The sequence below is a fragment of the Acanthisitta chloris genome, unplaced genomic scaffold, assembly GCF_000695815.1.
Source record: "Acanthisitta chloris isolate BGI_N310 unplaced genomic scaffold, ASM69581v1 scaffold3145, whole genome shotgun sequence".
NCBI classification, from domain to species: domain Eukaryota; kingdom Metazoa; phylum Chordata; class Aves; order Passeriformes; family Acanthisittidae; genus Acanthisitta; species Acanthisitta chloris.
The window spans coordinates 1-10,141 of record NW_008674122.1 but is presented as its reverse complement, the minus strand read 5'-3'; the positions used below and the strand labels follow the sequence as shown (position 1 = coordinate 10,141).

The 10,141-nt window shown below is 48.7% G+C and overlaps 1 protein-coding gene across 1 annotated transcript in view; it reads left to right on the top strand.

Annotated features, from left to right (window-relative positions):
• The window catches only part of SORL1 (sortilin-related receptor, L(DLR class) A repeats containing), a gene marked incomplete at its 3' end in the record, with an annotated part of 31,472 nt that extends 21,983 nt beyond the window's left edge, over positions 1 to 9,489 (top strand). Inside the window, exons 27-40 of the mRNA XM_009075204.1 lie at positions 52 to 183; positions 416 to 547; positions 1,213 to 1,347; positions 1,802 to 1,957; positions 2,335 to 2,484; positions 2,830 to 2,958; positions 4,417 to 4,543; positions 5,076 to 5,245; positions 5,475 to 5,587; positions 5,896 to 6,000; positions 6,922 to 6,994; positions 8,256 to 8,338; positions 8,610 to 8,706; positions 9,305 to 9,489. Of these exons, the coding sequence (XP_009073452.1) occupies positions 52 to 183; positions 416 to 547; positions 1,213 to 1,347; positions 1,802 to 1,957; positions 2,335 to 2,484; positions 2,830 to 2,958; positions 4,417 to 4,543; positions 5,076 to 5,245; positions 5,475 to 5,587; positions 5,896 to 6,000; positions 6,922 to 6,994; positions 8,256 to 8,338; positions 8,610 to 8,706; positions 9,305 to 9,489 (1,787 nt within the window). The remainder of the gene's footprint in view (positions 1 to 51; positions 184 to 415; positions 548 to 1,212; positions 1,348 to 1,801; positions 1,958 to 2,334; positions 2,485 to 2,829; positions 2,959 to 4,416; positions 4,544 to 5,075; positions 5,246 to 5,474; positions 5,588 to 5,895; positions 6,001 to 6,921; positions 6,995 to 8,255; positions 8,339 to 8,609; positions 8,707 to 9,304) is intronic.
• Between the last annotated feature and the right edge of the window lie 652 nt (positions 9,490 to 10,141).

Sequence of the window (10,141 nt, the reverse complement as noted above, 5' to 3'; positions counted from 1 at the left end):
GCCAAGGACAGCAGAAGTGCCACCCCCTCTCCCCCTGACCTCCCTCCACAGAGCCCCTGTGCACTCGCTACATGGATTTTGTGTGCAAGAACCGGCAGCAGTGCTTGTTCCACTCCATGGTGTGTGATGGCATCATCCAGTGTCGAGACGGCTCGGATGAAGATGCCAACTATGCTGGCTGCTGTGAGTGAGATCTTGGGCATCTCTGCAAAAGGAGGGTTGAATAGAGAACGAAACCAGAGGCATGGGGTGGAGTATGCATCCCTCAGAAAGCTGCCAGATCTCAGAGGTGGCTCTACTGCAATGCTCTGCTTATAAATCCATGATTGCCTCTGAGTGTGCTCCTTCCTCCTCAACAAGGAGCTTCCCTCAAGCCCTTGGTCTTGACACTAAACCTCTCCCTGCTGCCCTGCAGCTCAGGACCCTGAGTTCCACCGGACCTGTGACCAGTTCAGCTTCCAGTGCCAGAATGGTGTGTGCATCAGCCTGGTGTGGAAGTGTGATGGGATGGACGACTGTGGCGATTACTCCGACGAAGCAAACTGTGGTGAGCACTCTCTCAGGGTCTCTTGTCACCATAGCTCCACCCTCCTGTGAGTTTCAAGAGCACAGAGTACTGCCTGCTTCATGTTTTACATGGCACTTGGTACACACAGGTGTGTAGCATTCCATGGTGTGTCTTAGGTGAAGATCAGTATCATTTTCCTCATGTTGCAGGTAGGCAAAGTGAAGCACACTTAAAATCCGATCTGGCTGCCACACCTTCTGCTTGACAAAGTCATATGTGACCATATTTACTCCACAGACTCCCAGCCTGAAGCAGACAGGCAGTTTCCAGCCAAACTCAATATTTACCACTGTTCCCTGGGTAGCTGTAGGAGCTGTACCCAGCCAGGCGAGGCAGCTGTGTCTTCATTTCAGACTTGCAGGGTTTGCTTCTCCATTTCTGCCATGCTCTGATGAATTCTGCTGTCAGATCTAGTTCTGACATCATGAGTGGTGTCTGGCCATGAAGCATCCAGCACACAGTGGTAGGGCTGGGAGGAATGGGGATGCTGGAGAGGAAGAGAAAGGACTGTGCCTGTGCTGCTCAGGGTGATGATGCTCTCTGAGCCATAACCCAGCCTGAGGTGCTCCCACGTCTCTGCTGTGCTGAACACTGGTGAGATGATGATGATGCTGGGGCTCACAGGACTCTCTTCTCATTGTCAGAAAACCCAACAGAGGCTCCAAACTGCTCCCGGTACTACCAGTTCCAGTGTGGGAATGGGCACTGCATCCCCAACCGGTGGAAGTGTGATGAGGAGAATGACTGTGGGGACTGGTCTGATGAGAAGGACTGTGAGGGTAAGGACACACTCTGGCTAAGGTTGGGCTGTGGCACACTGAAGGACCACTCAGCATCAGCTGCTATCCCACAGGGCTGCTTGGGACAGCCTGTGCCAGAGCCTGTGGCTCCAAAAATCCCCCCTAAATGAGCTGAGTGTGCCCTCTCATGCATCTCTTCTCATAGCCAGGTTGGGTAAAGCCTTGAGCAACCTAGTCTGAAGGGAGGTGTCCCTGCCCATAGCAGGAGGGGTTGGGACTAAATAATCTTTAAGGTCCATTCCAAACTCTTAACATTCTGTGATAGTCTGTGTGTTTGGAAATGCTGATGAGGAGATGTGCAGATGAAAACGTTGGGGTCGTGATGCTTTGCCTGTTCACTACTTCCCACTGCTGACAGTGGCTCTCTGGGAGCAGGAACAGAGTGTGCACCGGAACAGGGATCTCAGGTCAGCTCTCCCTGGTGTATTTTTAGGTTCTCCAGTTCATCCCATTACCACCTTGATCCCACCGACGTGTTCACCAAATCACTTCCGCTGCAACAGCGGCGCCTGCATCATCAACAGTTGGGTCTGTGATGGCTACAAGGATTGTGCTGATGGCTCTGACGAGGAAGCCTGTCCCACCTCACGTAAGCTTTTCCCTCCTTCACCCCTTCCGTTTTCCCACAGCAAGGAATGTTGGCCTTTTGGTCTCCGAGCCCTGTCAGATGATTAAATTACACCGCGGTGTCAAAGTCTCCTGTGGGGTCAGCCCTCCTCCTGCCACCAGCTGCGGCGACACATGCAGCATGTGCAGGACATTCCCTGCAAAACGGTGGCTTTTTCCAGCCCTCTGCAGTCAGGAGAGAGGATGACTTAGGCGTCATCCCAGCAGAGTCATCCACCTGCTGGATGGGAAGAGATTGCCATCTAGTGGAGTTGGGACTTGGGGACGGGTTTTGGTCCCTCCTGGTGGCACCAGCAGCCTGACCATGCTTTGGGTGTTTTCCTCCCTTGCTGTGTGCAGGACCCAACGTGACAGCCACTTCCCCAGCGCTCCCGGGACGCTGCAGCAGGTTCGAGTTCGAGTGCCAACAGCTGCACAAGTGCATTCCCAACTGGAAGAGGTGTGACGGCGTGAGGGACTGCCAGGACGGCACGGACGAGAGGAACTGCCGTAAGTGTTGGGTGGGCAGAGCTGCTTGCCTGGTTCCTTCCCTTGGGAAGCTCCTTGTGAGGACAGGGAAGCCACTGAGGAGTTTTGTTGCTGGTGAAATCCTTGTGGTAAGTGCTGCTGCTGTTAGAAGTCCATGTTTTCTGTGCGATAAGCTCCACGTTCTTCTGATGTCACCATGCCAGAAGATGCAGCCAGAACAAGACATTCCTATGCCTGACACACCAGCCTGAGCTCCATCCCTGCCACTGTGCCTGATTTTGGAGCAGCACTGACACTGCCAACAGCCCTGTGCTGGTGAGGAAACTTCCCTGCCTCGAGTCCTGAAATCATTCTGCCTTTTTTCAGCTACTCAGAGCACCTTGTTGTGCCCTAACGGTTACAAATGCGAGGATGGAGAGGCCTGCATCATGCTGACAGAGAGGTGTGATGGATATCTGGACTGCTCAGACAGCAGTGATGAGAGGAACTGTACTGGTAAGCAGCAGCTCTCTCCCATTTCTCATGCTCTGTGTCAGCACACAGAGGTGCTCTCCTGGATAGGTGACCTTTCACTCACAACATCCTTAACTTATCTACCTCTGTTCACTTGTCCAAGCTACCTCCTCACCCATTTATCATCAGCTGGGACAAACTTCCCAGCAGCTTCTACACTAACAATTTGTCTTCCAGCAGCCTCAGACACAGAAAAAAAAATCATTTTTAAAGGATGGGTAGGAGCAAAGCTGTCTATTTTATATAGCCCACGGGTGAAGCAATAGTCTCCTGCTCTGTCCTGCTTTGCAAGGTGACCCTGGGAGATGTGGCAGTGCTCTGCTGTCACCACTAGTCCTCCCAAGGTGGTCCTTGGTGGCTCTGTGGAGGCAGTGGGACACACACCCTGGGCAGATAACAGCGATCGATCGCTGCCTCTGGCCAGCCATGAGCTTCAGCTGCTTTCCCACCGAACTGCTTGGGGGGTTGAGCATCAATCAGGTGTAGTTCTTTAATTAAATATCGATTGGGAGAGGCTAGCAGGTTCAGGGGAGGGGGAAGGAGCTGGTGAGATGTACAGCTTGGCTGCTCTGCCAAGGGGAAACCATCTCTTTTCCCTCGGATAGTTTGTCTTGCCATGCCTGTCCATGGATCCACGTGTCTGATGGGTTGCATTTCCAGCAGTTTAGGGAAAGCAGAGCAGCAGCAGTTTGCTTCTACTCTCTTTCTGTACAGCACTTAGAATGAAGCTGAGCACCTGAGCAGGGCCAAGTTGGATCTGGGCTCCAACACGCTTTTCCCAGAGGGAGGGAGCAGGGAATGGCCTAGCAGGAGCAGGGCATGGATTTGTGATTCAAATCATTACCTCCAGCCCCCACCCCTGCTAGCACTGGGTTTCACAGTGCTTTTATCCCCTAAATGCCTCTCCCAAGGTCAGGCAGTGCTGCAGCTGCAGAACTTGCGTCAAGGCGATCCCCAGACTCTAATTATCAACCTTCACTTGGGTCCTGCTGCTGAGCACCAGATGAGATAAGGGAAAACACACAAATAAAGGCCCTGGGTGGCTGTCAGGGACAGCACAGACTCATCACAACAGCAGAAGAGAGACTTAGTTTGCACTTACTTCCAAAATACTCAGGATTTCCTCAACAGCCACACCTTCTCTTCCCCTAGGGGAATGGGGACACTTACATGGTGCCTAAACACAACCAGGACATTTTGGGTAGAACTAAGAGTACCAGGGAAACATTTCTGCTCTAAACTGCCTTCTGCAGCTTGCTCTTCTCCTCTGATAACACCCACCTAAATTACACACCTCATTTGAGTGGTGCACATACTCCCTTCAGTCAGTGCTGATTCTACCTCTGCACGTTGTTCATGCTACAAACACACTCCTGTTTCTCTTCTGGGAAAGGGACTTGTTTCCTTCCAACAGACTAACTTTTCCCATTGCCTGCTTAGATGACACAATTGTGTACAAAGTCCAGAACCTCCAGTGGACAGCTGATTTCTCTGGAGATGTCACTCTGACGTGGGCTCGGCCAAAAAGGATGTCCTCGACCTCCTGTGTCTACAACATCTATTACAGGTACATCACCCCTTACACTGCACAACCTCTTGTTGGATCAGGTAAAGGCCAGAAGTGTTAGCACAGCTATCAGTGTGCCTGTATTTCCTGCAGAGAATCATACAGGCCTGAAAGGCTCAGAGGTGTTTAATCAAGTTCTGCTTGGAATATCATCTAAGATTTGATACCAAAATAGCTGTAACTAGGGGGCATTTGTGACAAACTGTATTTGTTTCCTCCATGATTGTTTACTCACACAGAAATGCAGCTATGTTCCTTTCTTTTCCGCTTGGGTCTTTGTGGGGCCATTAAGAGCAAGGACAAAGTCAAGATATTAGAGCACAGCAGTTCTAGAAAACCTCAGAGGCTTAAAAGTCATGAAACCATGACTAATTCAGGCTTTCCAACAGCATCGTTTTAAGCTGGTGGTGTGGCTGTACCAAAAGAAAACTAAGCAGCAACCTTTTAACATACAGAGAGATTTGGGACAAGCTGTGTCCCCTGTGCTACTCAACACCATCCTGACCAGAGCCATGGGACTCTCTCTTGCCAGGATGGTTGGTGAAAGCATTTGGAAGATTCTGGAAACCCACAGCAACAAAACCAACAGCGTTTTGAAAGTCCTCAAGCCTGACTGCACCTATCAGGTGAAGGTCCAAGTGCAGTGTCTCAGCAGAGTCTACAACACCAACGACTTCATCACGCTCCGAGCGCCCGAAGGATGTAAGCAGAGCTGCACAGCTCCTAGCAGTGCCCTCATGCATGCTTAGAAAGCAGAAATTACAGTGGTTACCAACAAAAAGAGTCTTTCCATAGGTGTGGGAATTGTGTTGGACTGGGAAAAAGGGCCACCCACCCATTTGCTCCAACCTTTCAAGGAGATACTGCTTTTCCCTGTGTGACGCGGACACAGAGCTGTGACTGCCACTGACACCTCTGTTTCTCTGCCTAGTGCCAGATGCTCCCTTCAACCTTCAGCTGTCCCTGAAGAAAGAGGCTGAGGGTGTGGTGACAAGCAGCTGGAGTCCCCCCGTGAACGCTCACGGCCTCATCCGGGAATTCATCGTGAGTCCTGCTGAGCAGGGATGGGGCAGCAGTGTGGGCTGGGCTGTCTGAGCACAGCCCTCTCTGCAGAGGGATGGGCCTGGAATGGGGCATTTTGTAGGGGAAATCTGCTCAGAGCATCAGGCAAAACGGGGGGAGAAATACTGCAGGGCTGTAGGTAGCAACTCCAGTTCACCATATCATTCCTGGCTGCCTTTCTAAGCTGTGGTACTTCTTTCTGCTGACATTTTCACTCTGGCTTGGCTTGACCTGTCACTCTGTGGTGTTGTTGACTGTGAAGCCCTCATCCCTTGTTTGGCTGCTCCTAGGTGGAATACAGCAGCAGTGGATCCAAGGAGTGGTCGTCCCTTAGAACCACTAAGAACTACACTGAGATCAAGAACTTAGAGGACAACACACTCTACACAGTCAGAGTGAGTATTTTCAAAGCTCTGTCTCAGCATGCTCTCATCCCTAAGTGGTCTAAGTCCTGCACAGTCAAGTACTTGCTAAAAAAATCTGTTGTTGAAATCCTGCTCTTTAATGCCAACCCACACCAGGGGCTTGGCATTTGCACTGCTAATATATATAGTTCCAAGGCCTGAATTCAGGCCCTTGGTTTGCTCCTGGTCCCAGAAGGCCAGACTGGATTATAAAATCCTCACTACTAATTGCCCATTCCAATGTCACTGCAATTGCACTGGATCTGGGCCAGAGATAAATTTGGTCCTTAGTGTATCACTGGGAAAAGCAGCAGATCTGCCTGTGGGGAATGTCTGCACAGGGGAGAAGTTGGGTAATTATAGACAGAAATAATAAGGATAGGAAATGAAAGTCTGCACAGTGAGCCCTGGGAAATGTGTGCTCTGCCAGTGTCCATCCTCCCTGTGCTGGATGAGGAAGTTCACTAGGAGGTAGGAAAAATGTTCCCCTCAGATCAATGTCATTCTCACAGCTGGTTGGAGCCAGTCTTTCCTCCCATTCTATTCCTTCCCAATATATTCTATTCCCAAATCAATCTTGGCAACTAGATTTAGCACTTGCATGGTCTGCAGCTTGGTTCTTACCTCCACCATAGCCCACAGAGTCCAAAGCTCCTTATCTTGATGGACTCCTCACAGATCTCATAAGAGAGCAGTTATCTGCACCTCCCTCCTCTTAGATTCCTTTAATTGACTTGAAGCATTCTGCTTTATCTCTGAATTAAGCATTTTATTGCCAAGTAATGAAGCTATTGTTTGCTTCAAAGTCCTTTTCCCCTGAGCTCTGCCACCGTAACCTTGCTCTGACCTCATCCTCTGTTTGCATTATACAGTGATGTTCATATTAACTCTCTCTCTCTCTTATTTGCAAAGGTTGCTGCAGTAACTAGTCGAGGAGTGGGAAACTGGAGTGATTCCAAGTCCATAACCACCATAAAAGGCAAAGGTAAATGCTGTTGTTTTAGTCAACTTGGACAACTAAAAGGCAGAGTTATCAGCCTGAAGTGTCAGCACCAACATGCACAACCTCCTACTCGTCATTTCCTCTCCCTGTTGAGCTTTTGACACTATTTAACAACTTTGCTGTAGCATTTCCTTAATTTGAGCTGCCTCAAAGTTCAGTGTCACATCTGGATGGGTCACTGACTCCTCTGTGCTCTGTGGCACACAGGATGGATGTGGTGCCCTGGAAGAGGGTGAGGAGCCTGTCCACAAGGTGCCCCTCTCTGCTGGACTGCAGATAGATTCCCTCTGACTCAGGCAGACTAGATCCTGCCCTCAGATAGTTAAAACATCACCACCAACTCCTTTGCTTCACTGCCTGTAAAGGTGTTGGCTCAACTCCCCCTTAGGTTAGGATTCTATCATGGTCTAGAAGGTTCTTCCATGATTCTATCCTGCTCTGCTGGGAGGTGTCCCTGCCCATGGCAAGGGGAGTTGGGACTAGATGATCTCTAAGGTCCATTCTAACCCCTTAACACTCTATGATTCAATGGTTTCTGCATCTCCACTAAAAGACCATTCTGGTTCCCAAAACTATCACATTACAGTATGACAGCTGATAAATTCCTACAGTGCAGCACATCATTTCCTTCCCAACTTTTTTTAGAAAAGCCTTTGGAAATCATGCCAAATTTTTCATCTAAACTTACATTCCTACATCAAAATTACCTGGTAATTTGTTAGATAAAAGTGCAGCCTTGCTAGGCTGATAAAAAGGGAGTGGAAACACCAAGCTACTAAAATTGCAGGATGCAGATAATGTGACTTAGCTGTTGGTTAGGAAAACAGGTAAAAAGAACAGAAATGACGTTCACTTTGGGTTGTGCATGAGTATTTCACAGCCCTCCCTCCCCAGTTTCTCAGCAGGCCAGGGAAGCTCTTCCCTGGGATATGAGCTCATCCCACTGAGTTCAGAAGTAAAATCCCTTTGCCTGGACCCCTCTGCTTCCAGCCTGTGCTGAGCAAGGCACAGATAAGGCAACTTTTAGGTGCTTGACTCAAAAAGTGATGGAGGTACAGCATGAAAGTGTCTTCTCTACTGGAGGAATATCTTAGAGACAGGGAAGGTTGGGGCTGGGAAGATGTGGGTTCCTGGACTGTGAGCTCTATCTTGTAACTAAAGCCTCTATTTTATCTGTCCCCTCTCAGTAAGGATTTGTATTTCTCTGTGCTGTAGTAACAGCTCTTTCTCTCTTTCCTTGCAGTCATCCCTCCCCCTGTCATACACATCGAGAGCTACACTGAGGACTCCATAAGTTTCAGCCTAAAAATGACCACTAATATCAAGGTAACAATTTTTCCTTGACTTCTGAGTCTCAAGTCTTATTGTTGGCTGTGTTAGATGAATGATAAATACTGGATGGGAGAAGCTGTCATCTACTGAAGTGTTGCAATTACCAGTCATTTCATGCCACATCGTTTCTTACTACTCATAAACTGCCCTGAGGCTCTTAATTAGGATGGAAAATACAATGCAAAGACTGTCAGGGGTGACTGTTTCACTGCAAGCAAACACAGCTGAGCTGGTAGCTTGTTTTGTGTGTCCTTGTGCTTGACAGGTCAGTGGTTATGTTGTGAACATCTACTGGACATTCGATACCCACAGGCAGGAAAAAAGGACTCTGATCATAGAAGGAGAAAAGTCCATCCAAAAAGGTAAGTTCTGCACTGAGTACAAATTCTGCTTTAGGCAACACCAAGCAGAAGGTTTTATGGAAGGTTATAGGATTATTTGTCTTCTTTTGCTTTGCAACTAGTAGTTTCTGTCTAGGAGAGAGTAAATTCGGAGAGGACAAAGCAGCAAATCCTTGGCCTCTGTTTTTAGGACTTGGAGATTTCAAGTAAATTTGGGACTTACCCCCAGAGCTGCACTAGGTTTTTCTCATCACACAGGATTTTGTTTGTGGTTGTGTTTCTACTCTGTAAAAGGAAGTAGAAAGAGAACAAGGATTTCTTGGGCTTGTATACAATACATGTCCCTATTAATCAAATTTCTGGTTTGGAAAAGTCTCTGGTGTGCACTGTCTGGCTATGGGAAAGCATCCAGACACAGAAAAGCACAGGCTGGGTTAGATACCAGAGTCCCAGGTGCCTCTGCATAAAGGAAATTACTCAAAAGTAATGAAAACACAAACCAAGAGAGGCAGATCTCTGTCTGAGACTGTTTGATGCTGCTGCCCATTCCCTCGTGCTCTCCTCCTGCCATCACAGTGCTTTGCCTCACCTAATAGTGCACGTTTCTCTTCTTGCTCAGTGGCAAATTTGACAGCACACACCCCCTATGAAATTTCTGCTTGGGCTAAGACGGAGCTGGGTGACAGCCCTCTGTCTTTTGTACATGTGGTGACCAGTGGCACAAGACCTGCACCCCCAAGCCTCAAGGCCAAGGCCATCAACCAGACCGCGGTGGAATGCAGCTGGACTGGACCCAGGAATGTTGTAAGGCACCTAACTCTTTCCTCCCCAGCCAACATGGGGTTTAGCTCAGAGCCTCAAAACACACACAAAACCTTAAATCAGGATTGTTTGTTGGGATTGAATCCCAAGGCCCTGAAACTTTTGTGCAAGAATTACTTCTTTGTCATACTTTGGGCCACCTTGGGCATTCAAACCTCTATGGGTTTGATTTTGTCCTAAGAGGATAAAGTTGGCTCAGGGTAAACCATAGGGTCATTAAGGTTGGAAAAGACCTTTAGATCATCCAATTGTCAAATGTTTTTCCAACTGTCTTAGCAGCTTCACTTAAACCACTCCCTCTAATGAAAATCAGTTAAAAGCTGAGTATAACACACAACAACCAGGTAAGAACATGAGCAAGGCCACAATATAAGGTTTTCATAGTGTGTAAAGAGGTTGGAATGGAGCTTAGAGCTCATCCAGCCCCAACCCCTGCCCTGGGCAGGGACACCTCACACCAGAGCAGGTTGCTCAAGGTTTTAGCCAACCGGGAATGAACTCTGCCAGGGTTGGGCCAGCCACAGCCTCCCTGGGCAACCTGTGCCAGTGTCTCACCACCCTCACAGGGAAAACTTCTTCCTGATATCTAACCTAAAATTTTTCCTAGTATCTAACCTGAATTTCCCCTCCTTCA